This window comes from Brassica rapa, chromosome A03 (genome assembly GCF_000309985.2).
Source record: "Brassica rapa cultivar Chiifu-401-42 chromosome A03, CAAS_Brap_v3.01, whole genome shotgun sequence".
Classification (NCBI taxonomy): domain Eukaryota; kingdom Viridiplantae; phylum Streptophyta; class Magnoliopsida; order Brassicales; family Brassicaceae; genus Brassica; species Brassica rapa.
In genome coordinates, this window is record NC_024797.2 from 33,052,439 (window position 1) to 33,078,438 (window position 26,000).

At 36.5% G+C, this 26,000-nt stretch overlaps 2 protein-coding genes across 2 annotated transcripts; both read left to right on the plus strand.

Annotated features, from left to right (window-relative positions):
- Positions 1 to 20,947: 20,947 nt before the first annotated feature.
- Positions 20,948 to 21,424, plus strand: LOC103862705 (uncharacterized protein At4g02000-like). The gene has a single exon (XM_009140379.1). It carries the CDS (start codon positions 20,948 to 20,950, stop codon positions 21,422 to 21,424), a length of 477 nt encoding a protein of 158 aa, XP_009138627.1.
- A 3,476-nt stretch (positions 21,425 to 24,900) lies between these two features.
- Positions 24,901 to 25,365, plus strand: LOC108871215 (uncharacterized mitochondrial protein AtMg00310-like). The gene has a single exon (XM_018657426.1). It carries the CDS (start codon positions 24,901 to 24,903, stop codon positions 25,363 to 25,365), a length of 465 nt encoding a protein of 154 aa, XP_018512942.1.
- The last annotated feature ends 635 nt before the right edge of the window (positions 25,366 to 26,000 follow it).

Here is a 26,000-nt window from a genome sequence, read left to right on the forward strand (position 1 = left end):
AGGCGTATCATGGAGAATATTGGTATCAGTTTACTAAAAGACCCAGAGAAGGTCAGGGAAGTCCCAACACAAGCTGTAGAAGAAACAGTAGAAGATCTTGGGGTCACTCATCCTGATCATGAGGGGGGCAATGGGAATGATGTGCAGCTTGCACATGATCAAGATGAGATACAATCAGAAGCAGATGCTGAGACTCAAATGGAGACGCAAAGTGATGGAAATGAAGCAGAACCTCAACAAATTCAACCACTGAGAAGGAGTACTAGAGTGAAGAAACTATCCAAGTGGGTCGACACCATAGTGTACTTTAACAACAATGCAGTGGCTCACCCTATCCAAGCAACATGTTCTTTTGCAAGTTATCCTCAAGAGCATGTAGTCTTCATCAGCAATCTAGAACAATATTATGTTCCAATAACTTATGAAGAAGCTATGGAGCATGAAGAATGAAGAAACTCAGTTGGAGATGAAGTTGGAGCCATGATCAAGAATGACACTTGGTATGAGACTGAGCTTCCCAAAGGAAAGAAAGCAGCCACCAGCCGCCTACTCTTCACCATCAAGTACCGTGCAATTGGACAACCAGAGAGGAAGAAGACAAGACTAGTGGTAAGGGGATACACTCAAGTCTATGGAGAAGACTACCTAGACACATTTGCACCAGTAGCTAAACTTCATACCATAAGGATTCTACTCTTAATTGCTGTGAACTTGGAGTGGGATTTGTGGCAGATGGATGTCAAGAATGTTTTTCTTCAAGGAGAGCTGGAAGATGAGGTCTATATGAGGCCACCACCTGGTATGGAAGACATGGTCAAGCCTGGAAATGTCCTAAGGTTGAAGAAAGCAATCTATGGATTAAAACAGTCACCAAGAGCCTGGTATCACAAGCTGAGTACAACCCTTAATGGAAGAGAGTTTGTAAAGTTAGAACCTAATCATACTCTCTTCACTCTCACAAGCAAGCAAGGTATTGTGGTAATCTTGATCTATGTAGATGATATCATCATCACACCGAGTGACAAGGAAGGTATATCTCAACTAAAGCTTTTCTTAAGTCTGCTTTTGATATTAATGATTTGGGGGAGTTAAAGTACTTTCTAGAGATAGAAATATGCCGCTCTAAAGAGGGGCTTTTCTTATCTCAAAGAAAGTACACACTTGATATCTTGAACAAGGGAGGAAAGCATAGGGAAAGAGGAGCCAAAACACCACTTGAGGAAGGCTACAAAGTGTTGTGCGAGGGGGAGATTGAAAATGAGCCATTTGGAGACTTCAAGCTGTATAGGAAGATGGTTTGGCAACTGATCTATCTCACCATTACAAGACCAGACATCTGCTTTGCTGTGAATCAAGTCAGTCAGCATATGCAAGCACCTAAGATTCATCATTGGAATATGGTAGAAAGGATCTTGAGATATCTAAGGGAAGCTCCTGGCCAAGGTGTATGGATGGGTTGCAACAAAAGCACAAAGATTGTGCGATATTGTGATGCAGATTAGGCTGGTGATAGGATAGACAGGAGGTCTACTACAGGCTATTGCACTTTCACTGGAGGAAACTTAGTCACTTGGAAGAGCAAGAAGCAGAAAGTGGTATCATGTTCAAGTGTTGAGGCAGAGTATAGGGCAATGAGGAAGCTTACTAGTGAGCTTATCTGGATTAGAAACCTGCTAAGAGACTTTGGTATAGAAGCAACAACACCAATCCCAATGCACTGTGATAATCAGGCGGCCATCCACATTGCTTCAAACTCAGTGTTTCATGAGAGGACAAACACATTGAAGTGGATTGTCACAAGGTGAGACAAGCTGTGGAGCAGAAGATCATTTTACCTTGCTACACTAGAAATGAAGACTAGCTAGCGGATATCTTCACAAAAGGAGCAAGCATCAAAGTCTTTGATTACATTCACCCAAGATTGGGGCTCATAGACTTAACTAGATCATGATCCCCTTAAGCCATTAAGCATATACTCTTTTTCCTTTGTGTGTGTTTTGTCCCATTGGGTTTTTCATACAAAAGGTTTTAATGAGGGATGTCTTCATGGGTTCCAAGCTTAACCATGCTTTGTGGTAAAGCTTGTGGGGGAGTATTGACATGAAAAATCAATAAGATAGACATGAGGTGGCTCAGTTATGACATGAGGCGGCTGGGTTACATGAGGTGGCTGAGTTACATGAGGTGCTTGAGTTATGACATGAGTCGGCTGAGTAACATGAGGTGACTGAGTTATGACATGAAGAGGCTGAGTTACATGAGGTGGCCGAGTTATGACATGAAGAGGCTGAGTTACATGACGTTGCTGAGTTATGACATGAAGAGGCTGAGTTGTTGAGACGAAAACGAGCTGTTGGAGAGTGTTGACTTTAAGGTGTGAACACAAATTTGAATTTGGATTCAGATCTGACGGAGCCCCTAGAATACCATATTACCCAGCAAATCTTACTATCTCTCTTGTGCTTTCTTGTTAATATAAAAACCATTGTACATGGAGACAAAAATAATTAACGAAATAAGTTCCTCATTCTTGTGTCTCTCTCTCTATTCTCTCATCATGTTCTTAATCTGATTTCTTTTAAATTTCTTAAATCTCTAACTTTCAATTCCGAAGCTAATAAGCAAATGGATGAGACGAATTCTCTCCTTGTCGCTGCTATGAGAAGACATGAGCATGTCTCTTACCAGAGGCGTCATAAATTTAATCTCTTTTTCTAGCTTATCAAATTCCTAAAAAGATACAAAATGGCCTTTCAAGAATCATTAAAAAAATACTTGAAAGGGGCATATCCATTTACATCGCGGTTGAGGGGAACAGAGAGGAAGTGATCTCCCCAAAGAGAGGGAGAAAAGGGCTTCAAAGGACGACTATTCTTAAGATCATCACTAGTAGTAGCCTTAGCACATAACAAATGGTGTTTCATGGGTTTCAGTGCAAGAGAAGGGCGAGGAAAGAGAGAGAGAGAGAGAGAGAGAGAGAGAGAGAGAGAGAGAGAGAGAGAGAGAGAGAGAGAGAGAGAGAGAGAGAGAGAGAGAGAGAGAGAGAGAGAGAGAGAGAGAGAGAGAGAGAGGCTGATATTAAGACAAAGAGCGACTTGGTGAACTTGAGAAAAACTTATGAGCACAGAAATCATTCTTGCTGATTCCATTTTTAATCACAGCCAAAGCCACAGAGTAGATTCAAGCACTCTGTTTTTATGTTCAGTTTCTACTTCAAAACCTTTTACATGTCTGCCCTTATTAAAGCATGTAAGCTTACATGGCCAACCTTTAACGTATTGAAATTACGGATAGAGACATCTTAACCTTACCGTCTGGGTTGTCTGTCATCATCCCTCCCCATTATTGAAACCTTAATCAATGAGTAGAGTTGTTGTCTTATCCGCAATGATTATTTAAATTCTATTTTAAACCCTTCATCACATGTTTCTTTCTGACATAATCGAAAAATCTAATACTAATGTTAGAGTTGGATTGCACACCTTTTTATTAATTAATTTATATTAATATATAATATATGGTTGAAGTTTTGTTACATACTAGGATTTATACTCATTTATGTGTGAATATGTGTGAATATGTATTAATAACTAGGGGCATTAACATGATTGTTAGATTGATGGATAAATTTTTTTAAATCGAAATACTATTATATTACTCAAACTTGAGGTATTTTGGGTAATCAGATCGGGATAAAATAACAAACAAAACAAAGAACCTTATGAAAAGACCTAGAAATTCTAACTAAAAAATCAGCAGTCTCATTTTGTCCCTGGAAAATGTAAGATAGCCTGAAACCGTTGAATCTTCTCTTCACTTCTTGTGTCTCCGTTAGCTATGTTGAAAAAGTCGTGCATGAAGTTCCTTTTATCAACTCAATCAAATCATTATAATCTTTCCTAAAATGCTAACATTTCTAATGGTGCAGAATGCTGTCCATTACCCAGAATAGCGCTTCTAGCTCCAAATGCAAGACCAATTCTCTCTTCTTTGATTTCTTATACCCATAAGTTGTGTTTGTCCAGAGATAGCTTTCCAAACCCATCCACGTCAACTGAAGATCGATGTACAGGGCCAAGAACCATCCACCATGCATATATTATTAAAGCATAAGCCTTGAGATGCTATTATTGATGTTGTAGTCAATCCAGCATCTGGCCAATTTTCCGTGAACCATGCTTGACATTCTCTTTCTGCATATCTGACTAGTTCAAGTGGGTCTCTATCTATTCCTTTAAATAGTTTATCATTCCTTGCTTGTCAGAGATACCAAGATATCCATGGATAAGGGTCTCTGTCCATTTATGGATCTTAAATACTATTCTTCTTCCAAGAGATAGTTCTTGTTAGTATTTATGTTGGACCAGAGAATATATTTGGATGAGACGGTGTAGCTGCAAGACCAAACGCTTGAACTGTCAGTGGAAATTCAAAGATAGCATGAGTTACTGACTCATCTGGATCCCCACACTTTGGACAAATAATTGTAAGACATGTTTCCTCCTCTCTCGAGAACGGCGTGTTATGTACCATAAAATGTCGAATTAAACTGATTTATAAAAACTGAATAAAATATTAAACCTTCTAATAAATTAATCCAAAATAAAATGAGTTTGTCATTTAAAATAAAATACGTTGAATCGAAAAGTTGTATAAAACATTAATGAAAACCATAATAAAATCACAACAATCCCAAACACACTTATCTCTGGAGTTCTAAATGGATGGGTGACCGAAAAGGTAAGTGCACTTTGGTGACATAGGTATCCAAATCAATTCTCTAAACCTTTTCAACATATACCCCAAATCAGGATGTTACAATTCACCCTCTCTCAAAGAAGGCAATGTCTCAGTTGCGCCCTAGGATCGTTACCCATCTTAGTGTGAGCCCTCACTGACACTAACTTGTTTGGGTTTGGCTCTGATACCACTTGTACCACACCGCCCGTCGCACGTATTGGGATCCACGGACCGAGAGAGCGGATGTGGGAGGCCCATTAGCCATAGGCGGTCGCGGTGTTACAATATTATCACATCGCATATGGCGACGATTCAAGTTCCTGGTGACTGCTACATGTCCTGAGAGTAACTGCCGTATAAGATGACAAATCTTTTGTGGAGCATTTACCTTCCAAGCAAAGGATTGGAGCTTCATGATAATCGGTTCAGTGTAGACAAATTTTTCTTCAGCTTTGAGTATGTGTTTTGTAACCCAGTATCCTAGGCCCTGTTCGTTTGTACATCTGGAAGATGCATCCAGATGGTCCATCTAGATGTCTTATCCAGATGCTCCATCTGGGTGTTGTTCGTTTATTCATTTCGTCCATGCATCCAGATGAATCATCTGAATGCAACTATGTTCGTTTCTTCATTTCATCTGCATCCAGGTGGACTTGTTAATAAAATGACTAAAATATAATTTTTTACGTTTCGGTGGAAAAATAATATTTTTACGATTTTGGCCAAAAATATTTTTGTGATTTTTGAGGAAATATGTGTGTTTTCACGAAAAAGTGCATTTTTATGGTTTTTGCGGAAAAATAAGTTTTATGGGTTTGGCGAAAAAATACGTTTTTGCGGTTTGGACGGAAAAAGTGTGTTTTGAAGTTTTGGCGGGAAAAGTGTTTTTGACGGGAAAAGTGTTTTTGACGGGAAAAGTTTTTTTTAACGATTTTGGCGGGAAAAGTTTTTTTTTGCGTTTTGGCGGGAAAATACATTTTTCCGGTTTTGGCGGGAAAATGCATTTTTCCAGTTTTGGCGGGAAAATACAGTTTTCCGGCTTTGGCAGGAAAATGCGTTTTCCGGTTTTGGCGGGAAAATGAATTTTTCGGTTTTCGCGGGAAATGTGTTTTCCGGTTTTGGCGGGAAAATGCGTTTTCCGGTTTTGGCGGGAAAATAAGTTTTTTTTTCGGTTTTGGCGGGAAAATACATTTTTCCGGTTTTGGCGGGAAAATGTGTATATCCGATTTTGGCGGGAAAATGCGTTTTTCCGGTTTTGGCGGTAAAATACATTTTTCTGGTTTTAGCGGAAAAATGCGTTTTCCGGTTTTGGCGGGAAAATAAGTTTTTTTCCGGTTTTGGTGGGAAAATAAGTTTTTTTTTTCCGGTTTTGGCGGGAAAATACATTTTTCCGGTTTTGGCGGGAAAATGTGTTTTTCCGATTTTGGTGGGAAAATGCGTCTTTCCGGTTTTGCCGGTAAAATACATTTTTCTGGTTTTAGCGGAAAAATGCGTTTTCCTGTTTTGGCGGGAAAATTCTGTTTTCCGGTTTTGACGGGAAAATGCGTTTTCCGGTTTTGGCGGGAAAATTCCATTTTATGGTTTTGGCGGGAAAATTTCGTTTTTCGGTTTTGGCGGGAAATTTTATTTTTTCGGTTTTGGCGGGAAAATTGTATTTTTCGGTTTTGGCGGGAAAATGCGTTTTTTTGGTTTTGGCGAGAAAATTGTTTGTTTCCGGTTTTGGCTGGAAAATGCTTTTTTGCGGTTTTTGCCGGAAAATGCTTTTGGAGTTTTGGCGGGAATATGCGTTTTTTGAGTTTTGGTCGAAAAGTATGGTTTTGCTGGTTTAGCTGAAAAATGTATTTTAATGAAAATGTGTGTGTTTATGTTTTTTGCGGAAAAATGCTTTTCCGGTTTTGGCGGGAAAGTGTGTTTTTTCGTTTTTGCGAGAAAATGTATTTTCCGGTTTTGGAAGAAAAATGTATTTGCAAAAAAATAAGATTGACGGTTTGAAAATAATATTTTGATTTTAAAAGGTCATTTTTGTCATTTTTCATTTTGGACTGAACTAGATGCATCTGCATCCAGATGCACCATCAAGACTCACCTTCATTTGGGTGAGAATTTGAGATGAGTTTTTAAAAATTTTCCGGTTTTGGCGGGAAAGTGTGTTTTTTCGTTTTTGCGAGAAAATGTATTTTCCGGTTTTGGAAGAAAAATGTATTTGCAAAAAAATAAGATTGACGGTTTGAAAATAATATTTTGATTTTAAAAGGTCATTTTTGTCATTTTTCATTTTGGACTGAACTAGATGCATCTGCATCCAGATGCACCATCAAGACTCACCTTCATTTGGGTGAGAATTTGAGATGAGTTTTTAAAAATTTTCCGGTTTTGGCGGGAAAGTGTGTTTTTTCGTTTTTGCGAGAAAATGTATTTTCCGGTTTTGGAAGAAAAATGTATTTGCAAAAAAATAAGATTGACGGTTTGAAAATAATATTTTGATTTTAAAAGGTCATTTTTGTCATTTTTCATTTTGGACTGAACTAGATGCATCTACATCCAGATGCACCATCAAGACTCACCTTCATTTGGGTGAGAATTTGAGATGAGTTTTTAAAAATTCAGCTGGGTGATCCATCTGGATGTAGCATTGTAATGCACTAAACGAACATCAATTTGCATCTTCACCCAGATGGATCACCTGGGTGAACAAACGAACAGGGCCCTAATTTAACAGTATACATACTACTCTTTGTGAAGCTCCAACAGTAAGTATCATATTGTAAATATCAGCTTATGGCTAAACTTTGAATCAAAGGTATCTTCTTGTGCGACGAATTTTTCAAGAATTTCGACATCCCGTTCCTTTGAGTCTTCTTTAATAAATTCACTAACTGTTATCCTTGGATGGAATACCGGGACATTTGGCCTGGCCGGCCTTGCAGGTGAAGTCGGGATCTAAGGATTCTCCCATGATTTTACATCAAAACCCGAATTAATCTTCTGTCTAATCCTTAGTAACAATAGAGGTCTTGAAGCTGATAGGCTAGTTCAGATGTATGAAGGGGTATCTACATTAATAGCTTGCAAAGGCGAACTAAGTGTATAATAATTGCCACACAAAATACGGGCCATAAGAGAGTCTGGAAATTGTATCAATCTCCACAACTGTTTCGCCAGCAAAGTTAAATTAAACTCATGTATCATCCTAAAACCAATGCCTCCCTCTTCTCTTGATAAACACAACCTTTCCCATTTTCCATTAAAATCAACGCTTCGAGGGGTTTGAACTCCACCAGAATCGTGCAATGACACTTGAAAGTTTTTCGCCGATCTCCAATGAAAGTAAGAAGCTGGACATCACATAAGTCGGAAGAGCTAACAAAATATGTGAATCAAGGACGCCGGTGCCCAAAACTCACAGGAGTGGGATCTTCCACAGTGTTCACAAGATATTGCTGGGAGCACTTTAACCTTCCAATTTAACCTATCCCATTTCAACTTGACTGTAAACTATCAGAGCTTCACTTTTTCCCGCATTTTAGGAACCAATCACGTTGTACCACAGTCTAATTTTGAGGTTTTGTTATGTTCTGTACAAACTTTAGTCCAGTGGAACTTTACTACGTCGGTAATTACAGATTAAGATGCACTTTGACAGGGTGGCAATAACAATCGGGGATATGATATGTAAGGTGCTGGAGCAGTCAAAAGGAGCCACATTCCTGGAGTTAAGATAACCCCCGTGCATCATGGTAGCTGTGTTGGTGATGAAGCGGTTGAAGGCGGACTAGCTGATGCAACTGCTCCAGGTCACAACTCTGTTAATGGAAGGGAGAGGGGAAGAGTCACCAGTTAAGGAAGATGGGTGCTCTGGAAAGACGGCACCTACTGAGTGACATCGAAATAGAAAGGGGAACCAAAGTTATAAGACATGATGACGTTTACATTGCATTTCCAGACATTATCAAGTCCGACTACTTCAAAACTTTTACGTCAGTGGTTTCCTTGGGTTTTTTAAACTCTGCCATATCAGACTTCTTCAGTTATAAAATAAGGCATCATGTTTGCCAAAAAAACCTTTTTCCTAGCAAACCATAATCAAATATTAGGCAATTAGTGGCGAGGATGGACTGATTCGAAATGCATATTTACGAAAACCAAACATTGTTCTTAGATTTTTCATTAACAAGTCTCACTACTTTGAAAGTTTTATGTCATTGGTTGTTTTAACGTAATACATCCAATTCGCAAACCCATTTACTCTTTCCAAACAAAAATAAATAAAATAGTAAGCAATTAGTGTAAGATGGACTGATGCCAAATGCATATTCACAAAAAAGTTAACATTGTTCTTACGTATTAGTAGTACATTACGAGAACAAAATAATCACATAACACACTCCTACACAAACTTTCAATTACTTAGTAACTATGCAATTAAATTTTATTTTATTTTTGTTCGGTCGATTCATAGGTTCTTGAAATTCTCTGTTATGTTATTGCGGTCACTCTAATATATTGTTTCATAATTACTAAACAAGTTCATAGTTTTTTTTCCAGTCAAGTAAACACAACTAAAATTTACCAGTTTGAAATGCAAAGCAAATAATTTTTTATTAACTATACAAGTATATCATTTCTAACCAAAAAAAAAGAAGAGAAACAGTAAATATTAATTTAAGCTGAGTAAAACGTATATAAAATTTTAAATATTTTTAAATATTTTTAAATATTTTTTTCATTTGCTCACCTGCTCATAACCCTAGTATAATATATAATCACCATATTTTTGATTTTGTTTCTGAGAAGAAAAGAAAATTTGACGCGAACAACATGAAACAAAAAGGTCGGGTCTTTACAAAGGGCCATATCCAGTTTTTTAATCTTAGGTCACATTAAATTTTCTTAAATTTTCATTTAGCCCCAACAGCTTTAAAATAGATTTGATTACACGCCGAAAGGTGAAATTGATATAATTTAGATAAGTTGATATCGTTGCTAGTACATTTTAATACTTTGAATGATTTGAGATACATTACCCTACAGTCAGTCTGTGTAGCTAAGAAACGTTTTTCCTTTTATGAAAGTGTCAAATTTGTAACAGTTATTTGGTACAAAAATATACTACTAGTTTACAGAATATACATCAATATCAATGTAAGTTTGATAATTATGTCTGCTATTAAACTATATTTTGTGAGAATTAACAAAATTTATTACATTATAACTTTTTTTTAATTACATTACATTATAACTTTAGCTTCTTCTAACAACTGTTTTCTGAAAATGTCACAAAAAATGGTGGCCTTATTAACAGAAACATCAAGAATTATGTATAGTACATCTATACATTGTGGTGGTTCGTTGGGTCATATTTGGTGTAGACGTTGTAGGAGTTCGTTGGGTCATTTTCAGTGTGTCATAGGTTTGTGCCAAACTATCGCTGGTTCAATGGGCCACAGCTTTTATTTCGGGCTTAGGTTTTATTTTATTGGTTGTGTATGATTAATATTCATTAACTCGAATCTTTCTTTATATGTTAGAAGGAAACTTCGTCACTGAATATGTAATTATTGAGCAGTTTTATTAGTGGTCCATATCTATATGACTCAGAGTAGCTAATTGAGGAGGTTTAGGTAGCTTCTGCTTCCTTTATTTTCTTTTTCTGCCACATTTAGAAAACTCAATAACGAATCATAATGTAGTAGTACGTATCTACATTTAAGAATGTTAAGCCAAATTTAATGCACTAAATGAGAATAATTAACTTACTACGTGTGCTACTTTCTACTTGTATTTAAGAATGTTAAACCAAATTTGATGCACTAAATAGAAATAATTAACTTACTACGAATGCCACTTTCTGCTTGTATTCTGCATCTGCAGCTATATGTGCCACTGAAGAGTCCTACAATCATACATTCATGGAATTCCAATTTTGAAAAACAATCCAAATAAGATATGCAGAACAAACAGTGAAGACCAATCTTAGATAAAATACACTTTTTATAAGTTTTTGTTTATAAAGAGAATGAAGCTTTAGAGAAATACCTTCTTAGGTCTACCACGCTTCTTAGTTGTAGAAGCATTTGCAGCAGTAGTGGTAACTTGAGCAGCAGCATCCAGATAAAATACACTTATCCTAAGTTTTTGTCTATAAAGAAAAGAAAGTTATATAGAAATACCTTGTTAGGTCTACCACCTTTCTTAGTGTAGAAGCATTTGCAGCAGTAGTGGTAATCTGAGCAGCAATATCCACATAAGATATAGTTATTCTATGTTTTTGTCTATAAGAAAAGTTATAGAGAAATATCTTCTTAGGTCTACCACGCTTCTTAGCTGTAGAAGCATTTACAGTAGTAGCAGTAGTGGTAACCTGAGCAGCCGCCGTGCCAGGAGTGTTGTTGATGGAATCAGAGTCATCTATGATCGAAGTGGACAATTCAAGAGTGACATTCCAAATAGTAGGATCTCCTTCCTCGTTTACACTAACAACAACACTGAAAAGCAAATAAAGAAAGAAATGTGAAATTGTCAAAATTTGTAATATCCCCGAATTTTAAACAACAAAACTCAATTATATTTATTTATACCTTCCAGTGGCATTAATGGCAATATGTCTGATCGGGTTATCTGAATCATGATCTGTTGAACTATTTAAAGAAAAAAATTTATGTTAAATCTAAAAAAAATAAGTAAATTAAGGAGAAAAAAGTAAGATTTCTTAGATGTACTCACATGTCAACTACTTGAACTGAATTATCAGAATTCACATCAAAGACGTAAATATCTCTCTTTCAGTTCTCTAATGTAATAGTAAATGATTAAACATAATAAAATACCACATATATATGGTAAACATTTTTTTACCCCCTGCAAGCCTTCTATATATACTTGTTGTTCCAAATTTCTGAGTCCCACTATCTCTAATAGGGAAAATCATTATTGGTTTCTTCATATCCTAAAAACCTATAAACATTTCACTGAATCAATCCGGCCGCACCAATCTGCATGCATAACAAATGTATATTAGACATTTAAGGTTAAAATTCAACATATATATACTAAAATTTATACCACTAACATATGAAAACACTTGCTTATCCAAACAACGGACACAATCAATGCTACGAAACGTTGCCCTCTCAAGTTTAATTGGTTTACCATACTGTTCTCCTTCTCTGACCTCATATTTCATCAGTCCAGCGATTAGCTTCATAAGCCCCTAACAAATATCAAATATTAAACCAAGTTAACACATATGTCAAAAAAATCAATCGTTAACCAAAAACAATATTTTTTTTTGCCTTGTAGTTATATCACTCTCACATATTTGCCTGCCCCAGAGCTGAATGCAAAATATCCGTCTGGATGATAAAAACACTAAAAAAATATTGAAACACATCAGTTATTGACAAAACTAAAACTGCAAAACAAAACAGTTGATAATTACTTACCGTTGAAAGAAGTGAATGTGAGCTCCGGCAACATTTTACAAGGCATACACCGGTATTAATACTCCACAATCGAACATATTTATCCTCAAAAGTTTCCATGATAGCTAAATATTAAATAACAAAAAAAATGATTGTAAAATAAATGTGATTTCTCATCTTCCTGGCCGGACAAAGTCTGTAAATCAATAAATATAAGGAAACACACTCTTTTGTTTACTCAAATTAAAAACTTACCATATGTTCGGTAAGTTCTTCACAATCAATGACCCGGATTCTGCCCATTAATCTTCCAGCAAGTACGTAATGTTTATCTTCTTTAAGTGCCCAGCTGACAGTGTAAAAAGTTTTTGTGACCAGATGCAAACACAACATGGAGAAATTCAGAGTTAGAATATAAATTAGTTGACAGCATAAAATAAATTGCATACCTGAGTATCTAAATAACATATCTGAGTACGATTGGCTACGACTGTAGCTTTATAATTTTTTGATGTAGAATTATGTTGTAGGATTTTATGCAGTAGCTTTATAATTTTTGCAGTAGAATTTATGTTGTTGGATTTTGTGTTGTATCTGAAAGATTTTATATTATATTCATAAAGGTGTGAATTGATTTGAAAGTTTGTTATGACTGTGAATTCCTAAAATTGAATCAAAGCTTTATCATTTTATTTTTAGTGCTTTAGAGAGAAATAGTGATATGTACAATACTCAGAGCTGTCACGAATTACCCCCTCAGTTTTATAGCGGGATTAGTTGTGTTATCATAATCCAACTTATAAGTAGTAACCTATAAAAACAAAACAGATAAACCAAATAAAAAATGCATAGTGATATTAAAAAAAATTTAAGGAAATCATCTCACCATGTTTTCACCAACAACAGCAAAATGATCAAATTGGTGGTACATATAATTACATGGGGCAACACATAATTTCTAGAGGTGCTTGATTTTTCGCCATACTCTATACTGAATGTCATCGGCTGGATTCATCTCCTACACTATTATACTAGATTCAACCTCTATTATCCTATGAAAAAAAATATTTAGACTTCATTTCAAAATAATCACAAAAAATTACAGCTAAAGTAATTATGTTAAGGCCATAGCTAACATTTTCTAGAAATTGAGTCTGTAAATCAATAAACAAATATCTTTTTGCAATTACATGAAATTCAAGCACATAAATAACAAGAAATACACTTCTTCAAGTCTGAAGAAGACAATAATAAGACGTTCATGACATAGTCAAAGAAACAAACATAAAGTAGTACATATACACAAACCTGGTGGTGGCGAAGACAACACCTTGTTCCTTGTTAGCTGGATGGATGGCCACTGTCTTCTTGATTGCAAGACCTGAATCCACGTTACAAACATATCATAGATTAGAGAACCCATAGACAAACGTCACACATCCATACAAATCTTTAAAATGCAAAACCTAAAGTAGCCACATTTTTCACTCATCTTATATTATTCAAACACAAAACATAAACTTTCATCCATGAGAACATAACCTGGTCTATTTATTAGCTAAACGAATGAACGAAAGAGATGGTGGAGGAAGTTGGTTAAACCCACACAAACTGTGAAGATAAACTCTACACCAAATACAAATACATCGCTTTCTTTTTTTGGATGGCTATGAGCATATCCAACCCAAACCTATTTTTTCCTTTATAATTTCCACTAAAATAGAATAACTCCATTAAAAAGTAAATTTTTCTCCAATGTTTTACTCTATAATAGAATTACTTTATTTTAGTGAAAGTTATAGAGCAAAAAATAGGTTTGGGTTGGAGATGGTTTTAGTAATACTACAAACGAACTTGTTATTTACAAGAAAAAAATAGACATTCATTTTTTTAATGCTAATAGGGCTAACAGCCATTTGGGCCAGTCAAAGCCGTTTAATTACTCGTTCATCATCTATTTAAGCCTCTTAAGCGTCTCTTTAAATTATTTAAAAAGTACGGCTTTGACTGGGCCACATAACCAGATAATCACAATTAATTTGGATTTTCTCCTTTATTATTTCCATGGATCTGACTTATTTTGTTTTAATTTTGATATTAAACTATTGGCCCAAAGTCAAGATACCTAACTCTCCATAAAACAACGAGACGAAAGGAATCTAATATTCAAATTCAGTAAACAACAACTCCAGCAGGTTAAATTATTCTACTATTGTGTTTGATAGTTAATTCCTTGTTTTTCTAATTTCCACCAGTTACCTAAATCTCCTCAATTAGCTTTTGGACCTCCTCAATTAGCTTTTGGACCTCCTCTAGTGACGAACGTGCTATCACCAACTTGTTTGCTTCTTCCTTTATTTTCTTTTGCTGCCACATTTAGAAAACTCAATAATCAATCATAACGTAGTAGTACGTATCCACATTTAAGAATGTTAAGCCAAATTTGATGCACTAAATGGGAATAATTAACTTACTACGAGTGCCACTTTCCGCTTGTATTTAAGAATGTTAAACCAAATTCGATGCACTAAATAGGAATAATTAACTTACTACGAGGGCCACTTTCTGCTTGTATGCTGCATCTGCAGCTATCTGTGCCACTAAAGAGTCCTACAATCATACATTCATAGAAATCCAATTTTGAAAAATAATCCATATAAGATATTCAGAACAAACAGTGCATACCAATCTTAGATAATATACACTTATTCTATGTTTTTGTCTATAAAGAGAAGGAAGTTTTAGAGAAATACCTTCTTAGGTATACCACGCTTCTTAGTTGTAAAAACATTTGCAGCAGTAGTGGTAAGATGAGCAGCAGTATCCAGATAAGATACATTTATCCTAAGTTTTTATCTATAAAGAGAAGGAAATTATAGAGAAATACCTTATTAGGTCTACCACGCTTTTTAGTTGTAGAAGCATTTGTAGCAGTAGTGGAAATCCGAGTAGCAATATCCAGATAAGATATACCTATTCTATGTTTTTGTCTATAAAGAGAAGTTATAGAGAAATACCTTCTTAGGTCTACCACGCTTCTTAACTGTAGAAGCATATGCAGCTGTAGTGGTAAGCTGAGCATCTGTAGTGGTAAGCTGAGCAGCAGTAGGAGTAGTGGTGACATGAGCAGCGGCCGTGCCACGAGTGTTGTTGATGGAATCAGAGTCATCTTCGATCGATGTGGACAATTCAAGAGTGTCATTCCAAATAGTAGTATCTCATTATTCATTTACACTAACAACGACGCTGAAAAACAAATAAACAAAAAAATGTGAAAATTTAAAATTTTGTAATATCCCAGAATTTTTAAACAAAAAAACTCAGTTATATTTATTTATACCTTCTAGTGTCATTAATGGCAGTATGTCTGATCGGGTTATCTGAATCATGATCTGATGAACTATTTACAAAAAACAAATTATGTTAAATCTAAAAAAAAAAGAAGTAAATTAAGCAGAAAATGTAAGGTTTCGTAGATATACTCACATGGCAACTAGCTGAACTGAATTATCAGAATTCACATCATAGACGTAAATATCTCCCTTTCGGTTCCCTAATGTAGTAGTAAATGATTAAACATAATAAAATACAACATATATATGGTAAACATTTTTTTACCCCCTGCAAGTCTTCTATATATACTTGTTGTTCCAAATTTCCGAGTCCCACTATCTCTAATAGGGGAAAGCTTTATGGGTTTCTTCATATCCTATGAAAACCTATCAACTTTCCACTGAATCAATCCGGTCATACCAATATCTGCATAACAAATATAGATAAGATATTTAAAGTTATGGTATAAAATTCAAATATAAATACTAAAATTTGTACCACTAACATGTGACAACACTTGCTTATCCAAACAGCGGACACAGCCAATGCTACGAAACGTTGCCCTTTCAAGTTTAATTGGTTTACCATATTGTTCTCCCTCTCTGACCTCGTATTTCGCCAGTCCACCGATTAGCTTCAGAAGCCCCTAACAAATACCAAATATTAAACCAAGTTAACACACATGTCAAAAACATATATCGTTAACCAAATAAAATATTGTTTTTTTACCTTGTAGCTACATCATTCTCACATATTTGCCTGCACCAGAGCTGAACGCAAAATATCCGTCTGAATGATAAAAACACTAAAAAAACATTGAAACACTTCAATTATTGGCAAAACAAAATAGTTGATAATTACTTACCGTTGAAAGAAGTGAATGTGAGCTCTAACAGCATTTGACGAGGCATACACCTGTTTTAATACTCCATAATCAAACATATTTATCCTGAAAGGTTTCCATGATAGCTAAAGATTAAATAACAAAAAAATGATTGTAAAATAAACATGATTTAATCTTCCTAGCCGGACAAAGTCTGTAAATCAGTAAAAATGAGAAAAAACTCTATTTTCCTTAATCAAATTGAAAACTTACCATATGTTCAGTAAGTTCTTCACAATCAGTGATCTCGGATTCTGCCCATTAATCCTCCTGCAAGTATGTAATGCTTATCTTCTTTAAGTGCCCAGATGCAAGCACAATATGGGAAAATTCAGACTTAGAATATAAATTAGTTGACAGCATAAAATAAATTGCATACCTGAGTATCTAAATAACATATCTGAGTATGATTGGTTACGGCTGTAGCTTTATATTTTTTGCTGTAGAATTATGATGTAGAATTTTATGCAGTAGCTTTATAATTTTTGCAGTAAAATTTATGCTGTTGGATTTTGTGTTGTAACTGTAAGATTTTATATTTTATTCATAAAGCTGTGAATTGATTTGAAAGTTTGTTACGGCTGTGAATTCCTAAAATTGAATCAAAGCTTTATGGTTTTATTTTCGGTGCTTTCGAGAGAAATAGTGATGAGCTGTCACCAATCACCCCCTCTGTTTTATAATAAGATTAGTTGCATCATCATAATCCAACTTATAAGTAGTAACCTATAAAAACAAAACAGATAAACCAAATTAAAAAATGCATAATGATATTTAAAAAAAATTAAGGAAATCATCTCACCATGTTTCACCAGCAACAGCAAAAAGATCAAATTAATGGTACATATAATTAGATGCGGCTGCATATAATTTCTGGGGGTGCTTGATTTTTCGCCAAACTCTATATTGAATGCCATCGGCTGGATTCATATCCTGCACAATTATATTAGATTCAGCCTACATTATCATGTGAACAAAAAACAGTTAGACTTCATTTCAAAATAATCACAAAAAATTGCAGGTAATGTAATCATGTTAAGGCCATAGCTAACATTTTCTAGAAAATGAGTCTCCAAATCAATAAACAAATATCTTTTTGCAATTACATGAAATTCAAGCACAGAAATAACAACAAATACACATGTTCAAGTCTGAAGAAGACAATAACGTTCATGATATATTAAACACAAGGATATAGAGGATACAACATATTAGCAAATTTATGTTCGTCATAGATTAAAAAAAATCACTCTTTTATTCCAATTTTTTTATGTTTTTCTGCAACATATATATTTTCTAATGTGCACATCTATACAGTATAATATTAAACACAAAAAGTTAATTTACATAAAGCAATAACATCACACTAATAGAATACAATTTCATCAAAACCGATAGAAAATACTTGACATGTATTTCAAATTATACAACAATCTAACAATCCAAATTGAACAACACAAATATCAACACACCACTAGATATTTATTAAAGATAATGATCATCATAATCCAACTTATAAGTAGTAACCTATAAAAACAAAACAGATAAACCAAATTAAAAATGCATAATGATATTTAAAAAAAAATTAAAGAAATCATCTCACCATGTTTCACCAACAACAGAAAAAAACATCAAATTAATGGTACATATAATTAGATGCGGCTGCATATAATTTCTGGGGGTGCTTGATTTTTCGCCAAACTCTATATTGAATGCCATCGGCTGGATTCATATCATGCACAATTATATTAGATTCAACCTCCATTATCATGTGGAAAAATAAACAGTTAGACTTCATTTCAAAATAATCAAAAAGAATTGCAGCTAATGTAATCATATTAAGGTCATAGCTAACATTTTCTAGAAAATGAGTCTGTAAATCAATAAACAAATATCTTTTTGCAATTACATAAAATTCAAGCACAGAAATAACAAGAAATACACATGTTCAAGTCTGAAGAAGACAATAATAAGACGTTCATGACATATTAAACACAAGGATTTAGAGGATACAACATATTAGCATATTTATGTTCGTCATAGATAAAAAAAACCACTCTTTTATACCAATTTTTCTATGTTTTTCTGCAACATATATATTTTGTAATGTGCACATATATATATAGTATAATATTAAACACAAAAAGTTAATTTACATAAAGCAATCACATCACACTAATAGAATACAACTTCATCAAAACCGATAGAAAATACTTGACATGTAATTCAAATTATACAACAATCTAACAATCCAAATTGAACATCACAAATATCAACACACCACTAGATATTTATTAAAAATAATGAATGTTACTGTCATTTTAATTCAAAACAAATAAATTTATTAAAAATAACAATACGATCTCAAAATTCTTTACATTATTGTTTGTTTATAATATTTTTTCAATCTATAATGATTTTAAATACTTTATAAATTAATATAAGATAAGTTTTATGATAATTTTATAACTTCCCACTCGTCGGACAGACTGATCTTAGTTTATAAGATAAAATAGTAGCAAAGTAAATGCACAAAATTTGAGACTAAACTCTATTTAAAAATAAATATAAAATATACATTTAAATCTATAGATCTTTTTTTTTACAGCAAACATTTACAGACTCATATAGACTCTGTCAACCAGATCGGTAACTTTGCGTCCATGTGAACGACGAAAGACGGTTGTTTCTTAGAACTGCGTGCTAAGCTATATGCCTTTAAATTCTCCGTCCAAGGTACATAAACGATTTGTGACTTGAGGAAGCTTCTTTTCAAAAGCTTGATGTCTTCCAGGTAACTATCAAATTTTGGCCATTCCTCTGGTTTTGAAACTATCTTTACTAATTGAGAACAATCTGTAGCAAACGTGACCTGAAACTGTTTTAAATTCTTCATACGATCCATTGCCCATATTAGCGCTTCCACCTCCGAATGGAGAGGTGAAAGACTTGTCCTGGCAATCCTTGCACCTAACAATCCATCAAAACCCGATAAAGTGTTGTATCAGCTTAAATCTATACATCTAAAACTTCCATTTTTAGAGGTGAAGATAAATCAATATATATATATATATATATATATATATATAATTGTTCAATTATATTAAATTTTATTTTATATACCTCATATTAGTTTTGATGATTTATAAATAAAATTCACAAAATACTTTTATACATTTTTAAAATTAGATTATTAGATCAAATTATGATGTACACTTCTGAATCCTTCTACACAGTAGATTCTTAGGAAGTTTAAATTGTGTAGACTTCTATTTATTAAAAGTAGACGTTTGAAGGATATAATAGTAAAATAACATATATTTTTTGGTCATAAGAATTAAATAGTAATATTGATACACTTTAGGTTAGTTTTGTATTTGATTAAATATATGGTGTAATTTTATGTTTCAAATGAATTCCCCTAGTTTAGTTGTTTAAAAACAGAAATCTGCCAGGATTAATTAATTGGTTTAAAATTAAAATTTAGTTTTTGGAAAGGTGAGGTTTTAGAGTTTGATGATTAAGATTTTGAGTCTATAATTTAGAATTTAGAATTTAGAATTTAGTGTATAAAATTTTAAGTATATATTTTTAAAATATTTATTTATATTAAATATATTACTCATTAGGAGTAACTTAGTCTTTTTGCTATTTAACAAAGACTATTTTAGTTTTCTTATCCTTGTGTTTTTTTTTGTGATACAAACTTTTATGGACTTTTTAGGAAAATTTCCATAGTTCTTAATATGTACGGCTGTTGTATTGCAAGTTCTTATATATGTGCTTTAATGATTTTTTTTCCTACTTGAATATGCATAACAAAACTTCAAATTCCTTATCCAAACTTAATTTTCATGTGTGAAATATTAGGAGACCAAAATTCTCTGTCAGACGACTTTATCGAGATAGGGTATTAACCAGAAGACCAAAGGTTCCCCTCTCCTTCTAACCACCGGTTTATTCCTCTGTTTGGTAAAAAACAGTCTGCCTTTTGGTTCTACGTTTGAATTGTTACCGCTTCGGGCTGAATCCATTGGATAACTAACAGGCTTGCTACAATAACCACCGGGTTCTTCCCCCGACCGCCGTTGGAGGGACCGCCGTTCAGGCCACTGGTAAGCTCCGCCATCTGTTTTCCAACAATCTCCGACAAGCTTCCATGGAATTACTCTGGTTCATTCGCGCCTGGGGGTTCTGAATGCAAGCTTGAAGGTTAAAATTTCATAGGGTAAAACCTACAGAACTTTCTCACCCTTGTGGTGAAGATCTTTTACGGCAAGTTAACAAATCTACTATAGCAAGATGGCAAGACGCTTAACTTACGAAGAAAAGGGGAAAGGGTTAGCTCGTCTCTCTGAACCTTTGAGAACATGAAGAATTCGAGCCCTGGACTTCGATTACTCTGAACTTATCCAAAAGCATGCTCTAAGGAAGGGTCACAAATCTGAAGTACCAACGAGTATGGTCGCTGATTCCGTTCTTCTCGGACCTGTGGAAAACTAGTTCACAACCAATAGGTTCAGATCTGGGACAATGGCTGTTCCAGTTCCAGTTTGCGACAGAGGAAGACATGAATAAGGTCCTAGATAACAGGCCTTATCACTTTGCAAGATGGATGGTGATTTTGCAAAAATGGGAGCCAACAAACTCAGTTTCTGTTCCCTCTCATATTCCCTTTTGGATTCGTGTCCAAGGAGTACCGCTTCACCTCTGGAGTGAGGCCATTCTCAGGAGTATTGGAGAAGATTTGGGTCATTATGAAAAGTGTGAGATATTGACTGGAACTATGAGGCTGAGAACTCATATCAACGGTTTACTACTGCTGCTGAAGAAATATACTCTGGAGTGTGGAGAGGGCGATGAGCTCATACTCACCCTAGTATATGAAAAATTGGAGAAACATTGCCAACTCTGCCTCAAGTTGGATCACGAGAGCGAGGATTGTCCAGCCTCCGCTGATAAGAGCGGCAGAAACAGTCTAAAGCCAATGTTATCAAGAGAGATACCTCAGTTGGAGCACTCTGGGGAGGTTGTTCCAACGTCCTGACGATCTATGGAAGCCCGTTCAGGAACTGCAACTCGAAGAGAGCCATCAAGCTTTCTCTCAGAGAGAAGAGAAGAGCATCGAGTTAGTATGGAACGAAGAGAGCCCTCTCGTAGAAGTAGAGACCTTCGGGATGAGCGTAGACCAATTCTTAGAGAAATATCGTACATACGAGCTTCACCACCCTCTAGATCAAGCTACTATTCTGGAAGTAGGAGAGAAGAGAGATGGGTGGACTCAGGGCGGCGCATCCATCTACCAGATAGACGTGATGAAATGAACAAAATCAGAGACCATGAAATAATGGCTGGGAAGGAGAACAACGCTAGGGAGAGAGCCTCAGACCCAATATCTAGTACCCCAAGGGTTGAGACTCCTCGAGAGTCACTGAAGTCCGCAACTTTACACGACGTAAGAGTGGAAGCACATGGGGAGTTCATCCCTGAAAGGGTTCTCGAAGAAGCAAGACAAGAGCTAAGGTCTGTAATGATGCAGTACACTTCATGTGTGGACCCAACAGAGAGTGCAGCAAGACACGAGAGAGTGAGAAGGGCTAAAGAGCAAGGAGAAGTAGAGGAGACAGTTGAGCAAATGGCGAAACAAATGCTGAAGGACCAGAGAAAGGTTGGTACAGAGGAAAGAGTTGAACCTGATAATGCAAGGTTGCCAGCGACACTAAGACTGGGAGATCAACCATTAGGGAGGGATGATGAAATTTCAAACCAACCGGGAAGAACCTCAGCAAAGAAGCGTCTGCGCAGACCACCGTTAAATAGGAACCTCGGAGTAAACACTAGCTTAGCGGGAACATCAGTGGTGAAGAAGAGGAGAATTACTCAAGTCAAGAACTCACCAAAGAGAAGAGTGGGTAGACAGACGGAAAATTCCAAAAAGACTGATCATGCCATACAAGCAGCACCTACTGCTACTACTTCAAACGCAGCAACTCAAAACCCTCCGTTAACAATCCACGCAATCCAGTTCCTTAAAAATAACGAGCTGGAACTGTCGGGGCTGGGGAATCTTCAGACAGTTCAGCGTATCCGGGACATACAGAAACATATCAACCCGGAGATATTCTTCCTCTCGGAGACAATGAACACTGACGACGTTGTGCTCCGGAAATTTCCTTCGTCAGGCTACGTATATCATCACTTGGTCCCTCCCTCTGATTAATGGAGAGGACTGGCGTTGTTTTGGAAATGTGATGTTGAGTTGAATGTGTTAAACTCTTGCAAAAACTATGTAGACACTGAGATATGGTATGAAGGGAAAGTTCTTAATGCTACGTTTGTGTATGCCGATACTGATATCACAAAGAGAAGAGAAATTTGGAGGGAACTCACAGATCTGAGCATTGCCCGGAAAGGTCCCTGGTTTTTGACCGGAGATTTCAATGACTTGTTAAACAATCAAGAGAAAGATGGAGGACCTGTGAGACCGGAAGGATCTTTTGTTGACTTCTGGTCGTTTGTCTCTGAATGCGACCTGTATGACTTAAAACATTCAGGCGACTTCTTGTCTTGGCGAGGAGTCCGTAGCGATTATGTGATCCGCTGCCGACTTGATAGATCAATAGCGAACAGTGACTGGTTTGAAAGCTTCGCCTCCAGTCACTCGGAGTATTTAGATCTCGAAGGATCAGACCACAGACCGATCATAACATGCTTTGATGCGACAAGGAAAAAAGGCAAAGGGCTGTTTCGCTTTGATAGAAGACTGAAAAACAACCCGCTAATTAAGGAGTTAGTGGCATGTGAATGGAAAGGACATAGAGGAGAAGCAGTGACGCAGAAAATAAAAAGGATAAGAGGCGCCATTGTTAAATGGAATAAGGAGCAGCAAAGAAATAGCTGAGACCTAATAGATAGACGGAAGAAGTATTTGGAGGAAGCAATGGTAAGACCTCAACATGATGGGGAACTGATCAACCAAATAAATCAAGACTTGAAGGATGCATATAGAGCAGAAGAAGAGTACTGGAAACAGAGGAGTCGCATCCTATGGCTGAGTTTGGGAGATAAAAATTCTGGCTATTTCCACGCTATCACAAAAGGACGGAAGGCTGCAAACAACTTTACGGTTATTGAAGATGCTGAAGGAGTAGCTCATTACAAGGAAGAGGAGATCACAGATAATATCGTGAACTATTTCACAGAACTTTTCACCTCAAAAGAGGAAGAACGGGAACATATTGTCAATGCTGCATTAGCACCGGTGATTACAGTATCGATGAACGAGAAGCTAATCAGAAAGCCGAAACAAGACGAGATCAAATAGGCTCTGTTTTCCATTCATTCGGACAAGGCACCGGGCCCGGATTGCTTCTCGGCTGGATTTTTCCAAGCTAACTGGGAAACGTTCCAAGAAGAAATAATCAGAGAGATCCAAGAGTTTTTTGATTCAGGCAGAATGCCGCAAGGCATAAATGAGACGCATATCCGGCTAATTCCGAAATCGCATGGGCCGAAGGTGGTGGCAGATTATAGACCAATTGCGCTATGCAATGTCTACTAGAAAATAATCTCCAAACTCCTCACAAGAAGGCTCCAACCAATTCTGAGTGAACTGATTTCCGAAAATCAGTCTACTTTTGTACCGGGAAGAGCGATATCGGATAATGTACTAATCACGCATGAAGTATTACACTTTCTCAAGACTTCAGAGGCCAGGAAGTGATGCTCCATGGCAGTCAAAACATATATGAGCAAAGCTTACAATAGGCTTGAATGGGGGTTTATCGAGCTGGTCCTTAGGCGGTTTGGTTTCCATGAAAAATGGACTGGGATGATTATGCAGTGCGTGTCATCAGTTTCTTTTGCATTTCTGGTGAATGGTACGACTAAAGGAAGAGTGACTCCATCAAAAGGAATCCGGCAAGGGGATCTGTTATCTCCATACTTATTCATCCTATGTAGTGAGGTACTGTCGGGCTTGTGCCTAAAAGCTCAGCGAGAAGGAAAGTTGCAAGGGATCGGTGTGGCGACAGAGTGTCCTCGGGTGAACCATCTCTTATTCGTAGACGATACCATGTTTCTTTTCCAAACAAACCGGAAATGTATAGAAGCGTTGAAGGAAATCCTGAAGTTGTACGAGCAAGCATCAAGGCAGAAAATAAATAAAGAAAAGTCAGCGATTACCTTCTCGAAGACAGCTCCGGAATCTCTGAAGGACAGGGTGAAAAACGGCCTGGAGATAACCATGGAGGGAGGAGCGGGGAAGTATCTTGGATTGCCCGAACACTTTGGGAGGAAAAAGAAAGATCTATTTACCGGGATAGTGGATAGAATCCGTCAAAAAGCGATAGGCTGGTCCTCAAAGCTCATATCGACAGCAGGAAAGTTTGTTATGCTGAAGAGCGTTTTATCGGCTATGCTCTCCCACACGATGTCATGTTTCAACTCCCGGCTTCTTTGGTGAAGAGAATCCAGTCCGCTTTTACCAGGTTTTGGTGGGACGCAAAACCGGAGGAGAGGAAGATGGCGTGGATCGCATGGGATACACTGACAAAGGCCAAAGGAGAAGGAGGACTAGGCTTCCAAGACATTCAATGTTTCAATGATGCGCTGCTAGGGAAGCTAAGTTGGCGGCTGCTAAATAACCCATCGTGTCTACTGGCTAGGATCCTCCGGGGAAAATACAATAATCATGAATCCATGTTAGAGGCACAAGCTACAAACTCTTGTTCACATGGGTGGAGGGTAATTTTGATAGGGCGAGATCTCCTAGTTGAGCACCTTGTCTGGGCGATCGGAGATGGGAAAGCAATGAAAATCTGGGAAGAGCCTTGGCTGTCAACAGAGGTGTTGGAGAGGCCCATGGGACCTGCTACGGAAGATACAAAAGATCTGGTGGTTGAAGCATTGTTTCAAGATGGGAAACAGGTTTGGGATCCTGTTAAGGTGGAGCGTATCTTGCAGATGGCAACATCCCGAGCAAGCTAGGAGGACCTGACAAACACATATGGCTCAGGAAGACTTCAGGAGAATACACTGTCAAGACGGGATATATAGCGGCTTTGGAGTTGAGAGCTAACAATCCTACCATTCAGCGAGATAGAGAAGACCAAAGCTTCTGGATAAAGGATATCTGGAATCTAAAAGCACCAACAAAAATGAAACTATTGATCTGGAAAGCGTACCACAACGCTTTACCAGGAAATGAATGTCTGGTGGCCCGCCAAATAACTACAAACCAGAAGTGTGCCTTGTGCGATGGAAATGAATCTATTGTCCATCTGTTTTTTAATTGCCCGGTAGCACAAGAGGTCTGGAGAAAGTTTCCCTCTAAAGAGGAGATCAGTATGGAACAGATCACTACCTTTGCAGAAGGATGGCGTAGAGTTCTGCGCATGGTTTGCCTCCCCCCCAACAGGAACGGTTTCAGAGAACACGACAGCGTGGATAGTCTGGAGTATCTGGCTAACTCGAACCAGATCATTTTCAAGGAGACTGGATGTAGTTCGCAGGAGATTGTTTCTAAAGCAATACGCATGGCAAAGGAGTGGATTCAGGCGCAGCAAGAAACAGATCACCAAAGCAAAACGAGAGGGCCGAGAAGAGTAGGACCAAGGCCTGAG